Source organism: Rhinatrema bivittatum, chromosome 3 (genome assembly GCF_901001135.1).
Source record: "Rhinatrema bivittatum chromosome 3, aRhiBiv1.1, whole genome shotgun sequence".
In the NCBI taxonomy this organism is placed as follows: domain Eukaryota; kingdom Metazoa; phylum Chordata; class Amphibia; order Gymnophiona; family Rhinatrematidae; genus Rhinatrema; species Rhinatrema bivittatum.
In genome coordinates, this window is record NC_042617.1 from 92,153,822 (window position 1) to 92,175,524 (window position 21,703).

The 21,703-nt window shown below is 43.0% G+C and overlaps 1 protein-coding gene across 2 annotated transcripts in view; it reads right to left on the minus strand.

Annotated features, from left to right (window-relative positions):
* NAPB (NSF attachment protein beta) overlaps nt 1-21,703 on the minus strand; it is a 98,839-nt gene that overhangs the window by 41,179 nt on the left and 35,957 nt on the right. For both annotated transcript variants that reach the window (XM_029593472.1, XM_029593473.1), the window contains one exon: nt 19,583-19,638. In XM_029593472.1, coding sequence (XP_029449332.1) covers nt 19,583-19,638 — 56 coding nt within the window. The remainder of the gene's footprint in view (nt 1-19,582; nt 19,639-21,703) is intronic.

Consider the following 21,703-nt stretch of genomic DNA (forward strand, 5'->3'; position numbering starts at 1 on the left):
CAAAGCCTACCAAAACACCCTATGACTCTATGCTAGAACTTCCCTTCCTATAAACATACAGAACCAATCCAAAGCACGTAAGTTAACCTGTACAATTTAACAACCAAACTATGTTTAGAACGACTAAGATAACTATGCTAATAAGCATATGAATTTTTGGGCACTGTTAAACATCAAAACTTTGTAAACCATTGTGATGGCGAAACCAAATGACGGTATGTAAAACTCGACAAATAAATAAATATATATACATCCCAGAAAAAGTAGGGACCAAAAACACAAATGTATAAAAATCCCCAAAAAAATCTCAAAAAAAGAAAAAAAAAAAAGATATCTTTTTTGTTGTGTATGTCTATATTTATGTTAGTCTGTTGCATATTGGGTGGGATTGTGATGGAAAGATAAAGAAGCCATAAGAGATAATTGTTTCATAATAAATAAATAAATAGTATTGGAATATTTATTAATTAATAATTGAGTTGTGAGCCAATATATGGGACTGTATTTTTCAGATGTCCTTTAGATACTATTGTAGGTAGACAGTCATTAGCAGTAATTTGGTGTCTTTTGGTGCCTGATTACCTAAACCAGTTCCCAAGCATCATCATAAGGAAACAGCCAGCCAGCCTGATCACAGAACAGCACACCATTGTAAGGCAGTCTGACGATATTTGGCAATATGCTTCTGCACAACCAGTAAGGAAGCCTGCTTGCATGGGAATTTATGCCTACATAGCCAGTCTAATTTTTCTGTGACCACATCCCTGTGATCTGTTTTACAAAATGAGATTCCAACTGTGAAGAAGGGAATGCACCAGAAAGGGCTGAGGAAGGGATAGAGTCTATAGGGAAAGTCTAAAAAGGCAAGAGAAATGAGAGAGAAAGGACAAGGGAATAGAGAAGACAGCAGAAAGTGTATGGTAGACAGACCAGAGGTTGGAAGAGCCACAGTGGAGAAAGAGCAAGAAAAGGTAAGTCTGAGAGAGCACAATAAAGAGGAAAGAAGGTAAAAAGAAAGGCTGTGTCTACAAAACTGCATATGAAGCAGTGAACATAAAAAGCAGTGTTGGAGGTATGGGCAGACATGTGGGAAAACAAATGTTGATGTCTGAGAAGATTGGGGTGCCATGGATGAATATTTAGGAGAGGCAATTATAAGGAAAGTTAAAGTGTGTGGAAGTAGCCTAAATAAGAAAGTGGATGTGTGTTGTGGATGGGTGGGATGGCAGAGGGCCACAGCATGTGTGCAAAATGAAGGAAAATTTCCAAACCCTAGATGCTAACAAACGAACGTGTCTCAGATTAGTAACATTTCTCTGTTGTGGAAGGATCTTTTCTTGAGCTGAGAAAGCAGAGCTGCTTACCTATAACAGGTGTTCTCCTAGGACAGCAGAATGTTAGTCCTCACATGTGGGTGACATCATCGGATGGAGGCCTGCACAGAAAACTTCTGTCACAGTTTCTAGAACTTTGACTAGGCACACTGAGCATGCCCAGCATGCCACTTTCCACGCTTAGTCCCTCTTCAGTCTCATAACATAGAATTTACGATAAAATAAAAAAATAAAATAAGTGTAGGTGAAATCCACGGGTTTCCTGAGGACTAACATCCTGCTGTCCTAGGAGAACATCTGTTAAGGTAAGCAACTCTTTCTCCTAGAACAAGCAGGATGGTAGTAGTCCTTATATGTGGGTGAATACCTAGCTACAGGCTACTCCCGAATGCACAAGGGATACACAGCACTTAACTAGGTTCCAACGGGCACAACTAGTGCTGGTGACAATAGAGGGAGTCAGCCTGAACCCAAACAAGGGGCATGAGGTCGAAAGAGTTGGGTTTAGTTACTGAAAAGATTCTGCAGGACCAACTGACCAAAATGGCTGTCACTCAGAGGAGAGGATCACCTTACTGGTGGCTGAAAGGAATCAGTAAGTTTTGCTTGGGGAATGTTTTTTTTTTTAAGTATTGGAGAGAAGTAAATAATCAGGTGTGTTTGTGCTTTTAATAGCCTGTAAGGCAGCTAAATAAGCAGAAGTTAATGTGTTTGTACTTCTCAACCCTCCCACCCCTAGCTCATCCTTTAATTTATTGGCAGGTGCCACTTTCACACTAAAAAAAAAAATCAGCCTTTTAAATTCATTTCACAAATTCCCCACACCTTATTGAGAGTTTGATCATTCCCCTGGTAGGCCACTACCAGACATATAGTGAATACACTAATACATTTAAAGGCCGCTAATTAGACACATTTCTACTCCCATAGTAACCTAAAACTTAACTAGGAACTGAACAAATCTGAGATGAGGGCAGCAGTCCAGCAGCAAGAGGGGGGGGCCTCCCAGTCTTTTACATCGAGTGCCACATGTATGATTTTTTACTCGCCAGTGAGAAGTTGTACATATGCATCCGATGCAAAGAGCTCCTGTCTCTCAGAAAACGAGTCCAATCTCTGGAGACTAGAGTGGCAGACCTAGAGGAGCTGAGGCAAACAGAGAGGTATAAAGATGAGACCATCAGGGACATAGTAGCCAAGTCCCAACTTCAGACTGGCAGCCCTGGTGCTGCCTTGGAGGAAGAAGGTCCATTGATCGGAGAGCATCAACCTGGTGCAGCAGGAAAGGATCCTGTAGCAAGGACCTGCTCTCCAGGTGGTGCATTGTCCTTTTGCACCAAGGATGTGTCTCCCAGGGCTACTGCCCAGGAAAGAAAGGTTAGGTCGGCCATCATAGCTGGTGATTCGATTATTAGGAATGTAGAAAGCCGGGTGGCTGGTGGGCATAAGGATCACCTGGTAACATGCCTACCTGGTGCGAAGGTGGCAGACCTCACCAGGGCCGGAGAGAGCAGGAATTAGGCTCATGCCAGCTAAGAAAAGTAGGCCCCTAAGGTTCTGATGTGATACTTAAGAGAAATCGTTTTCTAAATTTCCCAAATAATTTTTATTTATTTAAGAAGGCTTTATGAGCTTTTTTGTTAGCAAATTCTTCAATTACAATTGAAATTTTTATTATTTAGTTTGTTTTTTTTTTTTTTAATTTTGCCCAACAAAAGTAGGCCCCTTGAATATTGTAGGCTCTAGCCAAATGGCCATGCTGGCACCCCCTCTCTCCTGGAGTGGACGTCACGCGTCACCTAGATAGGATTTTAGACAGTGCTGGGGAGGAGCTGGCTGTCGTGGTATATGTGGGCACAGACGACATAGGAAAATGTGGTAGGGAGGTTCTGGAAGCCAAATTTAGGCTCTTAGGTAGAAAGCTGAAATCCAGAACCTTCAAGGTAGCATTCTCTACAATACCCCCTGTTCCATGCGCAGGTCCTCAGAGGCAAGCAGAGCTCTGGAGTCTCAATGCGTGGATGAGACAATAGTTAAAGGAAGAAGGATTCAGTTTTGGAAGGAACTGGGGAACCTTTTGGGGAAGAGAGAGTCTTTTCCGAAGGGATGGACTCCACCTTAACCAGGGTGGAACCAGACTGCTGGTGCTAATCTTTAAAAAGGAGATAGAGCAGCTTTTAAACTAAAACAAAGGGGAAAGCCGACAATTGCTCAACAGCACATGGTTCAGAGGGAGGTATCTTCAAAGGATACTAATGATGCATTAGAATTAGGGCATCCCAACAGTGAGGTTCCAATAATAAGAAAATTAGTCCAAGTGCCTGTAATTAAAAACTCACCTGAGCTAAAAAGTTCCAATTTATCCCTATCAATTAAAAAGCAGAATGAAAATACAAACAAAAAACACACTTTGAAATGTTTGTATTGTAATGCCAGAAGTCTAAGAAGTAGGATGGGAGAATTAGAATGTATAGCAGTGAATGACGACAGACTTAATTGGCATCTCAGAGACATGGTCGAAGGAGGATAACCAATGGGACAGTGCTATACCGAGGGTACAAATTATATCCAATGATAGAGAGGAGCATCTGGGAGCGGGGTTGCACTTTATGTCCAGGATGGCATAGAGTCCAATAGGATAAAGATCATGCATGAGACTAAATGCACAATTGAATCTTTATGGGTAGAAATCCCTTGTGTGTCGGGGAAGACTATAGTGATAGGAGTATACTACCATCCACCTGGTCAAGATGGTGAGACTGACAGTGAAATGCTAAGAGAAATTAGGGAAGCTAATCAAATTGGTAGTGTGGTAATAATGGGAGACTTCAATTACCCCAATATTGACTGGGTAAATGTATCATCGGGACACGCTAGAGAGACAATGTTCCTGGGTGGAATAAATGATAGCTTTATGGAGCAATTTGTTCAGGAACCAACGAGAGAGGGAGCAATTTTAGATATAATTCTCAGTGGAGCACAGGATTTAGTGAGAGGAGTAATGGAGGTGGGGCCGCTTGGCAACAGTGATCATAATATGATCAAATTTGAATTAATGACTGGAAGGGGGGACAGTAAGAAAATCCACTGCTCTTGTGCTAAACTTTCAAAAGGGAAACTTTGATAAAATGAGAAAAATAGTAAGAAAAAAACCTGAAAGATCAGCTACAAAGGTAAAAAGTGTGCAAGAGGCTTGGACATTGTTAAAAAATACCAACCTAAAAGCACCTTCCAGATGTATTCCACGCATTAAGAAAAGTGGAAGGAAGGCAAAACAATTACCGGCATGGTTAAAACGTGACGTGAAAGAGGCTATTTTATCCAAGAGGTCTTCAATCAAAAATTGGAAGAAGGATTCAACAGAAGAAAATAGGATAAAGCATAAGCATTGGCATGTTAAATGTAAGACATTGATAAGAGAGGCTAAGAGAGAATTTGAAAAAAAAGTTGGCTATAGTGGCAAAAATTCACAGTAAAAACCTTTTTAATATATCCGAAGCAGAAAGCCTGCAAGGGAGTCAGTTGGACAGTTTTATGGTCAAGGGGTTAAAGGGGCACTTAGAGAATATAAGGCCATCGCGGAAAAATTAAATGATTTCTTTGCTTCGGTGTTTACTGAAGAGGATGTTGGGGAGATACCCGTTCCGGAGAAGGTTTTCATGGGTAATGATTCAGAAGGACAACCAAATCACGGGAAACCTAGAAGATGTGGTAGGCCTGATTAACAAACTGAAGAGTAGTAAATCACCTAAATCGGATGGTGAAATTTGAGATCTATTAGTAAAAATTTGTAACCCATCATTAAAATCATCCACTGCAACTGAAGACTGGAGGATAGCTAATGTAACCCCAATATTTAAAAAGGGCTTCAGGGGCGATCCAGGAAACTACAGACCAGTTAGCCTGACTTCAGTGCCAAGAAAAATAGTGCAAAGTGTTCTAAAGATCAAAATCACAGAACATATAGAAAGGCATGGTTTAATGGAACAAAGTCAGCATGGCTTTACCCAAGGAAAGTCTTGCCTCACAAATCTGCTTCACTATTTTAAAGGGGTTAATAAACATAGATAAAGGTGAACCAATAGATGTTGTGTTATTTGGATTTTTAGAAGGTATTTGACAAAGTTCCTCATGAGAGGCTTTTAGGAAAAGTAAAAAGTCAAGGGATAGGTGGCAATGTCCTTTCGTGGATTACAAACTGGTTAAAAGACAGGAAACAGAGATTAGAATTAAATGGACAATTTTCTCAGTGGAGAGGGGTGAGCAGTGGAGTGCTTCAGGGATCTGTACTGGGACCCATGCTTTTCAATATATTTATAAATGATCTGGAAAGGAATACTATGAGCGAGGTAATCAAATTTGCAGATGATACAAAATTATTCAGAGTTGTTAAATCACAAGCAGATTGTGATAAATTGCAGGAGGACTTTGTGAGTCTGGAAAATTGGGCATCCAAATGGCAGATGAAATTTAATATGGATAAGTGTAAGGTGATGCATATAGGGAAAAATAGCCCAAGCTATAGTTACATGATGTTAGGCTCCAAATTAGGAGCTACCACCCAGGAAAGAGATCTAGGTGTCATAGTGGATAATACATTGAAATAGTTGGCTCAGTGTACTGCAGCAGTCAAAAAAGCAAACAGAATGTTAGGAATTAGTAGGGAGGGAATGGTGAATAAAACAGAAAATGTCATAATGCCTCTGTATCGCTCCATGGTGGGACCACATCTTGAATACTGTGAACAATTCTGGTCGCTGCATCTCAAAAAAGACATAGTTGCAATGGAGAAGGTACAGAGAAGGGTGACCAAAACGATAAAGGGGATACAACAGTTCCCCTATGAGGAAAGACTAAAGAGGTTAGGATTGTTCAGCTTGGAGAAGAGACGGCTGAAGGGGGATATGAAAGAGGTGTTTAAAATCATGAAAGGACTAGAATGGGTAAATGTGAATCGGTTATTTACTTTTTCGAATAATAGAAGGAGTAGGGGGCACTCCATGAAGTTAGCATGTAGCACATTTAAGACTAAAAGGAGAAAGTTCTTTTTCACTCAACGCACAATTAAACTCTAGAATTTGTTGCCAGGGGATGTGGCTAGTGCAGTTAGTGTAGCTGGGTTTAAAAAAGGTTTGGATAAGTTCTTGGAGGAGACATCCATTACCTGCTATTAATCAAGTTGACTTAGAAAATAGCCACTGCTATTACTAGTATCAGTAGCATGGGATAGGCTTAGTTTTTGGGTATTTGCCAGGTACTTATAGCCTGGATTGGCCACTGTTGGAAACAGGATGCAGGGCTTGATGGACCCTTGGTCTGACCCAGTATGGCATATTCATATGTTCTTATGAATGGAGTGAGCCTTGATATGGCCTCCCAGTGTACACCTGCCTGTGTATAGCAGAAAGGGAAGCAGTCTGCAAGCCAGTTGGCCAAGGTCTGCTTGGGTACAGCATCTCCCAATCTATTTTTGTCGAAAGAAATGAAGAGTTGCATAGATTACCTGGAACGAACAGTAGGCCACAGACAAAAGGCCAGGGCTCTTTTGCAATCTAGGCTGTGCAGAGTTCACTCACCCTGGTGCGAATGAGGCTTAGGAAAGAAGGTTGGTAAGACGATGTACTGACTAAGGTGGAAGTCAGTCACCACCTTCAGTAGGAACTTCGGGCATTTGTGAAAAACCACCCAATTGTGGAAGAACTTTGTGTAGGGTGGATATGATACCAGTGCCTGAAGTTCACTGAGCCTGCGCACAGAGGCGACTGCTACCAAGAAAATGACTTTCCAGGTCAGGTATTTCAAGTCACAAGAGCGCAAAGGCTCAAAGGGAGCCCTCATCAGATGGGCCAAGACCACGTTGAGGTCCCAGGAAACCACAGGGGGCCCGAGGGAAAATTTCAGTGGAGCAGACCCCGCATGAAAAGACCCAAAACAAGCAGTGCTGAGATGGGCAATCCGTCCACCCTTTGGTGGCAGGCTCCAATTGCACGGAGATGCACTCTCACAGAGGTGGTTTTCAAGCCAGCATCCAAGAGGTGCAGCAGGTAATCCAACAGCTTGGAGGTGGAAGACGAGAACGAGTTCAACCCCTGGCTGTCACACCACACCAAAATTCTCCTCCACTTCAGGCCATAAGACTTCCTAGTGGAAGACTTTCTGGACTCCAAAAGGACCTGAGACACTCCCTCCGAGAGATTCAGGGGCTGCAACATCCAAACCATAAGGGACAACGACTGGAGGTTGGGGTGACACAGCCTCTCCTGATCTTGCATCAGAAGGTCCGGGGACGTTCCTAGACGGATCGGTTCCCGCAGGGAAAGATCCTGCAGGAGTGGGAACCACATCTGCCGAGGCCAATAAGGCGTGATGAGAATCATGGAGCTTTAGGAGCGTCTTGGACACTAGGGGAGGTGAAGGATAGGTGTACAAGAGACCCTTGCCCTAGTGGCAGGCAAAGGCGTCCAACGCCATCTGCCATTCCCCCCCCCCAGCTAGAAAGCAGAACTAACCTACTTTCTTGATGTAAGGGGAAGCAAAGAGGTCCACATCCGGAGTTCCCCAAAGACGGAAGATCCGGTCCACTAACTCCTGCTTCAGGGACCACTCGTGCGGCCAGAAGGAACAACTTAGGTCATCCACCAGTGCATTCGTCTGTCTCGGCAGGTACCTGGCTCGGAGAAGGAAGGATGTTCTGCGACAGAGCCCATGACCAAATCTGGACTGCCTCCTTACAAAGCAAGAACGATCCCGTTCCTCCCTGCTTGTTGAGGTACCAGATGGCTACCTGATTGTCAGTTTGGATGAGCACGACCTTACTGGCCCAGTAGTTGCTGAAACATCCAAAGGGCATACCGGATCACCCATCGCTTCAGGAAGCTGATCTGATGCCCCTCCTCCTGAGTTGACCAGTGACCCTGGGCACAAAGATCTCCCACACATGCCCCTCCCAACCCAGGTGGGCAGCATCCATGGTGAGTACAACTTGAGTGGGGAAAGCCTGGATCGGGACCCCCACCTCTAGGTTGGAAGAGACATCCACCATGACAGGAAGTCCTGAAGTGGTGGAATGACTCAAATGCACACCCGAAGGTCCTGAGTGGCCTGGTGCGACAGACACTAGGGTCCACTGCACACTGCAAATGTGAAGACGAGCAAAGGGAGTGGCAGTCACGGCCATGTGTCCTAGCAAATGTAACATGCTGTGCACACAGATCTGGCAACTTTGCGAGATTGCTCACGTCAAAGATACCAAGCTGTTTGCCTGATTCCTGGGCAAAAATGCCTGAGCTATATCAAACCTGGCACCTATAAAGTTCAGGTGCATGGGCAGGACCAGTTGGGACTTGGGGTAATTGACTAGAAACTCCGTCAGGCCCAAGATCCGAATGGTGGTTTGCAAGGACTGCAGTGCTCCCTGCCTGGAGGTGCCCTTGACGAGCCAGTCATCCAGGTAGGAAAAAACCTGCACTCGCCGCCTCCTCAGATACACAGCCATTGCTGCAAGGCACTGTACTGAAAATGGTGTTCGCCCACCTCAAACCTGAGGTACTACTGGTGGGCGCAGGCAATCTATGTGAGCATAGGTCTCATAGATCGAGAGAGCAAAGCCAGTCTCCCCGGCGCATGAGAGGAATAAGGGCACCCAGCGAGACCATTTTGAACTTCTTCCGCGTGAGGAACTCGTTCAAAGCCCTTAAGTCCAAAATCGGACAAAGGCCTCCTATCCTCTTTGGGATGAGCAAATACCTGGAGTAGAAGCCGCTTCCTCGTTGACCTGGAGGAACGGATTTGGCCACTGTAAAGGCAGCGAGCTCTTTGAGTAGTATTTCCTGATCCTCTGAGGGCCCCCCCCCCCCCAAGATGGGCATAGGTGGGGGAGAGCCCGGGGGAACCTCTTGGAAATTTAACCTGTACCCCTGGTGGATGATGGAGAGGACCCACTGACCCAAGGTGAAGGCCGTCCAACAGTCCTCAAAGGACTTGAGTCGACCTCTGACAGAAAAGACCGTCGCCGGCTACATTGGTAACTGGCTTGGACTCCCTCGCGGCCAGTCGAAAGTAGCAAAAGTCTGCTGTGGAGCTGGATGAGTTCTGGGGTCATGCTGTTGCCTAGGACAAGACCTCAGTCCGGCCCATTGAGAATATGTCCTACTTGCAGGAGGGTAGTACTTCCTCGGCCAGTAGGAATGGCGTCAGTGTCCCTGGCTCAAGGGTTTTTTGCCCGAGGACTGTGGGTCGGAGGTGCTAGCTAAGAGATGCTGCAGGATCTCATGATGATCTTTGAGTTGTGCTACTGCCTCCTTGATTTGGTTGCCAAAGAGATTCTCTCCAGTACAAGGCAGGTCAGCAATAGGGTCTTGCACTTTGGGTCGGAGATTGGAGGCTGGAAGCCAGGCCATACAATGAACCCCAATGCCCGCCACGGCTACCCTTGCCGCCATCTCAAAAACATCATATGCGGACCTAACTTTATGTTTATCTCATTCCAATCCCTGCTGCACAACTTTCAGGAAGTCTTCCTGGAGTTGTTAAGGGAGGCAGTCTACCAATTCCTGAACGTGCTTCCAGAGATTTCTGGAATTTTGGCTCATATGTAACTGGTAGCAGGCAATGAGGGCCGCCAATATAGATCTCTGGAAGACCTTATGGGCCAGGACATCTAGGGGCCTTGTGCTCACTGCCTGGTGGAGCCGAGGATGGGTAATGAGACATCTTCGCTTTCTTAAGGACTAACTCCACCACCACAGACTGGTGGGGGGAGATGGCATTGCTCAAATCCGGTAGATGGTTGAACTAGGTACACCGCATCGGTCTTCCTGTTTACCAGGGGAACCAAGATCAGATGCTCCCAGAGCCAAACAATCAAGTCCTTGAAGATATTATGGACCGGGACTGCAGCAACCTCCTTAGGAGCATCCATGAACTGAAGGATCTCCAGGATCTTGTGCCTGGAGTCTTCCTCAGTCAAGAGCTGGAAGGGGACAGATTCCGCCATTGCTCGTACAAGGCCTGCAAAATGTCAGGTCCTCTGGAGGGGAGCGGCGTCTCTCCTCTGGAGAAGAGGGTTCAGAAAGTAGTTCCTCAGAGTCCTCAAAGGAAGAGACGGAAGGCTCAACTTCCTTCTGGTTGTAAGGGGCATCGGCCTCGCTCCCTGGTGACAATGGCACGGAAGCATGAAGAACGGTCCCGAGCTGGGGCGCCAGAGGCACAGAGAGCCCCGCAGGCACCGAAGACACCAGGGGCGTCGAGGGACCTGGTAACTCAAGGCTCAGTAGCCACAGAAGCAGTCGGGGGAGATGTACCACCCTTCCTCATTGGAGGAATCTGCGATGGGGATGGTCTCCGCGGCCTCACTGGTGCCCTGCTTGGCAGCAAGGGCTCCAGAGGCATTAGCGCAGCTTGCCTTAGCAGTGCACTGAGGAGCAGATATGAGCGCTCCAGCAACGGCACCAACATGGACAGTGCAGGCTGCGGTGGTGGCAGAGGCCCCGAGGGGAGCTGGCGGCTCAATGCCCTACAGGGCTTGTCCCACTGCCAACCGCACTTTGCACTCCAACTCCTCCTTGAATGCTGTAGATGACAGTACAGCTTGAGAAGGATGCAGCGTAACCTGGTTCCCGGCACCGATATTGGTGGGGACCGCCTCGTCGGCACGGGGCCACTTCAGTGGTGTCGCGGATGATGCCAGTACCTTTCCAAGCTTGGAACCATGGGAGGAAGGTGATCGATGATGGTGTTTCCTCGATTTCTCCCGATGCTCAGCCCAGTCTTTCCCCGGTGCAGAGGACAATGGCAACGATCCAGACTTAGAGAGGGAAGAGACAGACAGGGGCCGATCCCCTGCACCTACTTCCAGCTGGGAAATCAGCAAAGGAGAAGACAAGAAAGGCCCAGTACCTCCAGGGTCCTCTTTACCGCAAGGCATCGATGCCCCTGACACCGATGTCGAGGGTTCAGACATCCTGGCCCCAAAAAGCATGTCCATGTTGTCCTGGCATGCCCTTGTGGGCCCAAAAAGAGCAGCTCGTGAGGGTTCAGACCTCGTGAGGGCGTGTGATGAACATGGTCCGGGGGCAGCTGTGAAAACCAGAGGATGCCATGGAATAAAAGCAGCTGCTGAGCTGTTGATGGCCAGCAGCCACCGGGAGACAGCACAATCGATAATTGACCGCAAAGAACATTGTACTTACCACAGCACCTCTAACTAGGGCCGGGAAAGGATCGAGGGACTCTGCGTGGGAAAAAGAACAAGAGATGAACTTGAAAATACAGTTTTTCGAGGAAAAAAGCACGAGCTCCATGTCTGCGAGGCGATAGCTCCGCAGAAAAGAAGAGATTGAAGAGGAACCCCATATGGTCGCGTGGATAGTGGTATGTTGGGCATGCTCAATGTGCCTAGTCAAAGTTCAAGAAACTTTGACAGAAGTATTCCGTGCCGGGCTCCATCTGATGTCACCCATATGTGAGGACTATCATCCTGCTTGCCCTAGGAGAAACAAGCACTCTCAATTTGCTCTCTTTACAGGATCAAGAATAACATTTTGAGTAAAGTTCATTAACAATTTTGGTCTCTGACCAATTAGTTAAATGTAATTCAATACATTTTTGTTGAGTTAATACATGGCCTGCACTTCCACAGACAGTGACCTTAAGACTTCTTAGTAGTTGGGGGATAGGAATCTCTATTCCAAAAGTTCCCAAACCTGTCCTAGGGGACCCCCAGCCAGTCAGATTTTCAAGTTATCTACAAGAATAATCACGAGATAACATTTGCATGCCATGGACGGAGTGCTTTCAAATTTATCTCATGCATATTCATTATGGATATCTTGAAAATCTTACTGGCTGAGGGTCCTCCAGGGCAGATTTGGGAACCGCTGCTCTATCCCATTTAATACACTGCCTCACAAATGAAACAGCCAGTTCATTTATTTAAAATTAGTTACAACAATTCTAAGTGGATTACAAGATCATGCATCAACATTCATTAAGATACACAAAACATCACCAATTAAAAATTTTGATTTACAAAGATTATTCCTCTGATCTTTTATTTTAACTAAATGCCTCCTGGAATACGTAAAACTTCAGTTTTATGGTTAAAATAATTAATAGTTGTGTTCATAAGTTTACACACCCCTGGCAGAATTTGTAAGATGTGTAGCATTTTAAGAAAACATGAATGATTAAATAAAACATGTCTGTTATTTTTAATGTGCTTCAAATTAAACTATTATGCATCACAGAATAGCACAATCATAGCAATAAGAGAAATAAAATAGTCCTGTTCAAAAATTTGCATAACCTTGAATGTTTGGGCTGATAATATACATTCAAGTTGTCACAACAGATTGAAATGGCAATGAAGGATATTTATCCACACCGTGCCTTGTTTGATTGTAATTAGTATCTGTGTATAGTTCATTAGTTCCTTAGCTCTTGAGAAACTCTTTTTCATTTCATCCAGGACTGCACTGATTTTGGTGGTTATTGAAGCATGGGGAAAGCAAAAGAACTGTCAAAGGATCTGTGAGCAAACGTAGCTCAACTTTATAAATCAGGAAAAGGATATAAAAAGATATCCAAAGATTTGAAAATGCCAATCAGTACTATTCAAACTCTGATCAAGAAGTGGAAAATTATGGATTCTGTTAATAGCACGGTAGACCAAAAAAGATTTCAGACAACTGCCAGGAAACTTTGTTGGGATGCAAAGAAAAATCCACAAGTAATGTCTACTGAAATACAGGTTTCTCTGAAACAAAGTGATGTGAGTGTTTCAGCATTCACCATAAGGAGATACTTGAACAAAAATGGGCTACATGATAGAGATGCCAGAAAAAAAGCCATTGCTGCACCAATGCCACAAAACAGCCCGGTTACGATACGCCAAACAGCACCTAAAGAAGCCTCAAAACTTCTGGAACAAAATAATTTGGAGTGATGAGACCATAATTGAACTTTATGGTCACAACCATAAAGGCTATGAAGAGAAGCATACCATGCCTACTGTGAAGCATACTGCTGTTTTGGGGGGTGTGAGCTACAGCGACACAGGTAATTTAGTCAAAATTGATGGCAGCATGAATGCAGCATCTTATCAGAAAATACTGGAAGAGATTAGCATTCATCAGCCAGGAAGCTGCGCATGGGGAGCATCTGAACTAACATAGCAATGAGCAAGTCGACCTTTCAGTGGCTGCAGCAGAAAAGAAAGAAGGTTCTGGAGTGGCCATCACAGTCTCCTGACCTCGATGGGGAGAGCTCAAACATGCAGTTCATGCTAGACAACCAAAGAATTTACAGGACCTAGAGGCCTTTTGCAAGTGGAATGGGTAATTTTATCACATGAGAAAATAAAAGGCCTCATTCACAACTATCAGAAAAGCCTACAAGTCATCAATGATGCAAAAAGGGGCAATATATGCTATTAAGAACTAAGGGTATGCAAACTTCTGAACAGGATCATTTTATCATTTCCCTTACTGCTATGGTTTAATGATTGTGCTATTGCTTGATGCTCCTTCCTTCCCTCCTTGGCCCCATTCTGACTGCTGCACTCAAATGTCCATCCCCCAGTGGTCCCCTCTTCTCAAAATGCCTTCCCCATTTTCCTGCCCTATGGACCCTTCTTGAGTGCCTTGCCTCCTTCCCTGCTCCTCGCCTCCTTTCTCCCCACAGCTCCATCCCAAATGTTCTTTTACTTATTTGGATTTAGTATCTACCTTGGACTAAGAATATAACACACTTCAATAAAATAAACTCAGATAAGATAAGAATACAAACAGGTTGTACCAGTGTTTTCAAGGCTCTTATATAAATAGAAATATCTTAGTAAATATTAGGTTGCAGCAGCACATTTAAGGCATCCCATAAGGTGCCAAGCAATTTATAGCACTTCCTGTTGCTATCTGCCCTCTTAAAACCCTTTCCAAGCGTTTTCACACCTATGCTCTCCCTCTAGCCCTCTCCTCCCTGTGACCCCTTCTTTTCCCCTTTCTGAGTACTGATCGCCTTATGGCCCCTTCCCTCCAATCCCCACCATGACCATATTACTCCCTCAATGCAGTGTTTTTTCTCATACTGTCAGGCCAACAGAACAGCCAGAGCACATGTAGCAGTGGCCAGAAATGTTCCTCATGGTCATCACACACTACTTGCTGCTGCCTCTGGTTGTGTGGAGCTTGCTGATGCAAGCATACGTCACCTCCTCCTCTCGGCGCAGCTGCAGTCTCCTCGTGGTAGCAATCAGCCACACTCCTCTCTGTGCTAGTTTGAACTTCTTAAGGCTGTGACCTTCCTCTCCTTGGCATGGGTTCAGGCACTAAGATTAGGCAGCAGAAGCCTTAGAGCAGAGCTCCTCAAATGTGAGGTCATCCTGCTTTAATTCATAACAGTTGCACTCTGATTGCCTCCCTTATGGCGGACTCCTTATAATGGTCTCGCAGAACCAGAGGAGTCCATGGACCTCTGGTTGGGAACCACTGAACTAGGGCAATAAGTTTAAAATTGACTCTGGGCCACTGGCAGTCAGTGAAGTTGATACAATACCGATGACATATGATATTTAAAATTATATGCAACAATAAGTTGAGCACCTGTGTTCTACAATAACTGCCTTACCTTTGACATCTGTGAAGCCCCACAAACAAGGAGCTACAGTAGTAAACCGACAGGAAAAAGCCTATATCACTGTATGGAAGTCTTCAAAAAGAAGAATGTATTTCTAATGCTTCATCAATTGCAACTTATAAAAGACCGACTAAGACCACATTTAATTAGGGCTTCAATGTTAGGCGAGAATCGGGAAGAACTCCCAATCATACACTTTTCTGGAAATAAATATAAAAGGAAGGATGGCACACCATCTACCTTTAAATTGGGGGGGGGGGGGGGGGTGCTATAATAAAGAAACACAGAAACAGGACGGCAGAAGGAGACCAAATGACCCATTTGCTCTCCTCAGACCGTCTCAAAGGAGGCCTCAGTTTTAGACAGATTTAACAGTAATTCAATGTTTCAACCAAGTATTAATTGCCTGTAGGCACCTGGAAAAGATCTCTACCGAGGAAGACAAACATTTGCCTAAGGGGCAAAACTGTAAATCATTTACGTAGATCTTAAATTTAATCCCATAAGCTATTATATCACACAGCAGTTGTATGTAGATATTAAATAAAACCAAAGAAAATGCCAAACCTTCGAGGACACCTAAAACAACAGGTTTCCACAGGGTACTTGCTCTTAATCATCATCAGCAAGAGAGGGTAACAAGAAACATCTAAAAAAATTCTCTTAATACGCACCACCACGCTTCAGCAGGATGATACAACTGGCACTGTTAAAGGCAGCAGATGTGTCTAAAAAAAGTTATAACTACCCCACTATCCAACTGATTCAATAAAAAACACATTACTAATACTTAAAGGGTTTTCATAATATGTCCTCTTCAGAACCCACATTGATGAGGATTGAACATTATTCTGATCTAAAATCATAGCAAAATAATCTCTAAATACCTTTCCCAAAGTAGGGATATAAGCAATAGGCTTGTAACTTGAGAGTTTCTCCAGGGCAAAGTAGCCTTTTTTTTTTTTTTAAACATCAGGGACAGAATCCTCCATCAGTGAGAGATTAACTTGGCTATAAAATTAAGAAACTGCTGCTGTAACTCATGTAACACCAGGAACAGACAGGCATCAAAACAACAAAAAAATAATTTTTAGTTTATTAATCACTCCAGAAATCTGACTGAGAACGCTCAAAATGTATCCCATATGATCAGGATATCACTACATCCAACACTATGAGGATCATCCTTAACTGCCTCAATGGAGTTATGACGAGCCACCACTTTTTCAAGGCAGTAATCAGCAGATTTACTACAGCTCAACATAAAAGTCTCATCAAAACTCACAGTGAGCTTCATTATATTAAATAACCCATATAGACAATTTAACAAGGCTTAAAGCTGCGATGTGAAATAAGACTTTCTTGCTGCTTCAAATCCCTTTTATAGCTGTTATGTACCACTTTATAATCTTCCTTATATTCAGTAGAGAGGAGCATATACCACATCTGCTTGGCTTGCCTCATATGTCTTCTTAATGAGCAACAAATCAGAACCAAGAAATATGGGAATGCACCCTGCAAAAAAACTTAAGTTTCAGTGGGGCAAGAGTATTCAATATGTGCACCAAACTACAACTTTAATTTGTGATCAGAGTGGATGCTGTCTCAGTCAACTGACCCTGAGACAGAAGACCAGTTCTGCTCAAATTTCCTCAGGTCGATGGGCCCTGGACTAATTAACAAGGTTGAGTATTCGATGCCAACTAGGGTAGAAAGCATAATTGTGCCTTAAACCTCAAGCAATGATCAGACCATAGGCTTGAATTAGCTGTCAAATCCAATCTAATTGCCCATAATTCAGGAACAATCTCCAGATCTAGCACAAGACTTGTTTCATGGATTGTAACATTGATGATTATTTGAACTAGCGTTGTCTGTTCTAAGGGAAAGACTGAGGAATTCCTTTTATAAGTCATCTCTACATGCAAAGTAATCACCAATTATCATTAGACTCTCAAACCTTAAGCAGAAAGCAGCGATAAACTCTGCAATAGTTTTGAGAGCAGAACTTTGCTGGCCAGGTGGGCAATATATTTAACAAAGAACTAAAGACCATCAAATTCTCACATCCTGAAACAATATCTTTAAAAAATCTCGTGCAGCCTGAACACTATTAAGAATTAGAAACACCCCTCCTCCCTAATTCCCCTTTCTCACCTGATAAAAAGTATACCCAGAAGGGTATAATTAATGTAATAAAAAACTATCTGCCTTGGGAAGCTATGCCTCAGTTATGCAGAGCAAATCTAACAATATCACACTTATTCCAAACTAACTTGGCATTACCATACCCGATACTAAATCAGTGTTTCTCAACCAACGTGCCTTCAGACTCAATCAAGTGCACCATGGAAAAGTCACCACTACTTGCTACACAGATCCAGACCAACACCTGGGCTCTACCCTCAGCACCTTGCTGAGACACCAGTGGTGACTCAAACATACAGCAGCTCCTTTCTGAGAACATGTGTAATCATGTATGCTTCTTCTTCCTAGTTACAGCATGAGCCTTGGAGTGTGATAATTAATGGGCGGCATGCAGAGCATAGATAACTGGGATTTGCTTTGAGCAGCATATACATTGCACACAATTTCCTCGTCTTTGAGTCCTTTACAGCCTCTGTCTTATTCCCAGGCTGAGTGAGACAGGGAGAGTTTGCACTGAGCACTGGATGTGACTTACTTTTGAGTGGTAGGTGCAGCAGAAGTGAAAGAGCTCAGGCAGCCACATGTACATAGAGGGACGTGGTCCATCGTGGTAGATTCATGTTTGTCTTCATCCTCTCTCCTCCTCTATTTTAAAATTTGGAAAAGAGACTAGTGGGGTTTTAAGTTCTTTCTTGGCTCTTCTTTTGGCCATTTGAGTCCTCTCCATGTCCACACAGCCTGCTTCGTGGAGAGTGGTATGCCACACAACATTTTCGTTAATGTAGGTGTATCTTGGGTGCAAAACATCTGGGAAAAACGTATATGACATCTTAAGTAGATGTCATATAGATGGAATGACTTGCCCCTCCTACATGGACCACTGTGGGTGATAAGACAGAACCAACAAACAAGCTCCTACCTTACAATGACACTTGCTAAGGCAGCAGGCTAGATCTACCCATAATTATAGGAATGCTGAGACCCCCCTGACCTGGCATCTTGGAAACCTCCCATCTTAATCCAAAATTACCTGGGATATAGCCAAAATACAAAATGATACAATGATTGATAAAGGAGGTATTCTCAGATAGTGTGTAGCATGTTAGTTAATATCTAATCCACAAGAAAGAGATGGATTCAATCCTCAAGTTCATTCACAGACAACAGTGCTTTAATGCAAAAAGTGAATTTATTAAAGCTCTTCAAATCAAACCGGCAGTCTGTGTGTGTGTGGTAGGGGGGGGGGGGGGAGAACTGACCAACAAAAAACCCCAAGAGAGGAGAATCTGGCTTGAAGAAACCTCCTGAACTAGACTACTACTTCTAAGCTCAACCAGGTCCCAAAGAACCTGGAAGCTGAACAATCAGGTTAGCTCATCCAGAAACCTTGGCCCAATACCCATTCCACAGGGAAACTCTCTTAGATAAGGTTGCCTTAGGAGCTAAACCTGATCAACTAGGGAAAACCTAGGAGCAAAGCTGCAAATGAGCTCTACCAGGTGAGGCAACAGACCAAAAGCCTGGGAGCAAGAAATTCTGCTGCACCAGTCCAATACACTACCATGAAGATGTCACTGGAAAAGGAGTCTCCTCTCTCGTTATTTGCTAGTAGGTAGTGTAAACTCATGTGTCTGGACTGGTCTAGCAGTATAAGGAATTGGAAGTTGAAAGATATTACAAGCAAAGAAAGCAAAAAGATGCTTACCTGAAAACAAGTGTTTTCCAAGGATAGCAGGATATAAATCCTAGCTCTATCGGATGATGTCACTCACTTGTGAGAGAAACTTGACTGACTTACTGCTACAATGGAGAAGTAAATAAGCTCGCCATATCAACATTGGAGAGCTCTCTATTTGATCTCATTTAACCATATGAACATGAATGTTGATGGCATCTCAGCCTGCTTGTTATGAAACTCTGCAATACAAATAATGATCTAATACTGTTATAAGGACAGCACTCCAGTTCAGACTGGATTGCTAATGGATGGGAGGCCCAAGACATTTTTCACTTTTATATGGTTTAAGAAGCAATCATAGGTTCAAATAGATTTTTTTTTGGTTGAAGAGCTCTGATCAACAGCAGTCATTTTAGAGAGATAAGCTGAACTATATGTTCTAAGATTTATATTCTCAAAACCAGATGACTGTGTTGCACTTGTTAACAGCTGTTATATAAATTGATGTATTGTCATTCATTAAAAAAAACCCCAAAAAGTTTAAAAACAAGAGAGAGCTACTGCATATTCTACACTTATCACCTGAGGAATAAAGAACTGCCATGTATAAAACAGTTTCTGTAAACCAGAGAAAAGCAACAAAAATACCAGCAACAGGACTATTTCAATCCCTTTTGTCGCATATACTGTATTCTAAATTGGCATAGAGCCCTGTGCTTGTCAGCATTAAGCATACCAAAAGGGCTCTTTGATTATTTATATTGTACATTTATGGGTTAGGGTGACTGACCTGTTAGATTCTTCTCCTTTGTAGTAATCCGCTGATTGTTCATAGTGTGCAATTGCCTAAAATATAAATTACATCCTTAACATATGGCCTATAAGATGTATTTGCCAAAACAATATTTATATTAACTATGCTAAAAGGTCTAATTTTTGTTTTAATATATCTCCAGAAATGCTTTTGCAAATAAATGTAAAATATTTTCATCATCAGAAAAGAAGCTCCCAAAATGACAATACCTAATGCCATAAATGCACAACAAGAACAAAATGTAGGACAATCTTGTAGTGCCAAAGAATGACAACAGTAAAATGAGATGAATCGTCAATAGAGAAGGGAATCCTTTATTTATGTTACAGGGATAAATTGCCCATAAAACACCCAATTCTTGCCGAGTTTCGCCCTTTAAGGCTGAGTCAGGGGCTTATAGATGAGCGAAAGCTAAATCTGTGTGCTCCAGTGGTATTTATTTGCTCAATCTATCCTTAAGATGGTATTAAAGATGCTTCTGTGAATCTGAACGCTGTGGTACCATTGACAACTCGTCTCATTTTACTATTGTCATAAATGTACAATATAAACTGAATATAATACTCAGTTTGAATGTTTATTTCCTAAATATACCCTATTTGTAAATTTAAATGTTCATAGGGACCTTAATTTTCAGTTATCTTATTTTTCCTAGGAATTTTACAGTGTTCGTTATAACAAAAAATGGGAGAAAACCAGTGCAAGGAATTAATTTTTCCCCGTCACTGATTTTCTCCCATTTTTGGTTGTAACAAAAAATGCTGAAATTCTGGAGAAAAACAAAACTGTAAACAAAGGACGTCACATAATACCCACTCAGGGCTAACCCTATGGCTACTCAGAGTGTCCTGCCTGCATCTGTACATGTACACACTGGCAGCCTCCTGCTTGCTGTTGGACAAGTACCCCACCATCTATAAGCAATTCCTTGTTGGTTTTTAGGGACCCTGCACAACTGAATCATCACATAGTTCCTAGAAATATACCTACAGACCAAATATAAAAACACTGGATCAGTCCAGGACAAGCAGAGCTAACCAACTATTGAATTTATTTAAAAAAAAAGTGGAAAGAGTGAATGGAAAAAGATTTAATTTGCAAACATCAGGTAAAACAACAAAGATTAAGCAATAAAAGTTAGCTAAACACTTTTCACCACTTATCGGTGCCTGGAGAGTTCCAGGAAACATGCTGTCCACTGGAGTTGGAGCGTGGACTAAGTAGAGAGATCTACTCTACTCCCAGCTAAGACTAGAGAATTCTAGCAATTTCAGGGCTTGTTTTGTCTGAGGGGACAATCAGGGCACAGAGTATTAGCATTAGGTCTAACCAATGGCTTTCTGACTAGTAATAGTTTCCTGGCAATTGGTTCTGTGGGATATTACAGTCTTATAGCTTCCTTAAGGAAACTGGGTTCTCCGCGGAAAATACAGCCACACAACTGGATGTTGTTATCCGATGGTACAGAATCTGGTACTGCTCTCTCCTAGCTCAGGATGTTACTAGAATTTTCCTGAGCATGATCGATACTTCTAGGCCAATGCTCTCATGCAAACTATGTCACTCTAAAATTGTCTACTTTGCAATTCCTTCACATTGCCATGAAAAATTATTTTTAAATTTAAAATTAGAAAAAATAAATTAATAAAAAGTTAGATTAGGGTTAAACGGAGTGGGTAAAAAAAAAAATAAAGAAAATGTCTCAAGAAGAGAATTCAAAGAATAAAAGATAAAAGTCCTTTTAAACTCTGTAAACAGTGTTACCACAAAATATCTAGTCACAATCAACATGACCTATGCCTCAGATGCTTACGGCCAGATTACAATACAAAAAATTGTGGCCCCTGTATGCTTCCCATGTCCATACATACAAAGACCTGAAAATAAAACACGAATTGCTAAAATTTGAAAAAACATCAGGCGATAGAAAGTAGAGAGCAACTTCTCCAGAAAAATCTCATAGGAAGCGTCAAGTCACAATTTAAAAAATAAGAGTAGCAAAGGAGTTTGAACTCTGTACTAGAACGCGACGCCAAAGTAACATTAGTGGATACAGTGTATAACTCTGAAAAGAGCACAAACACCAGCACATTCTGT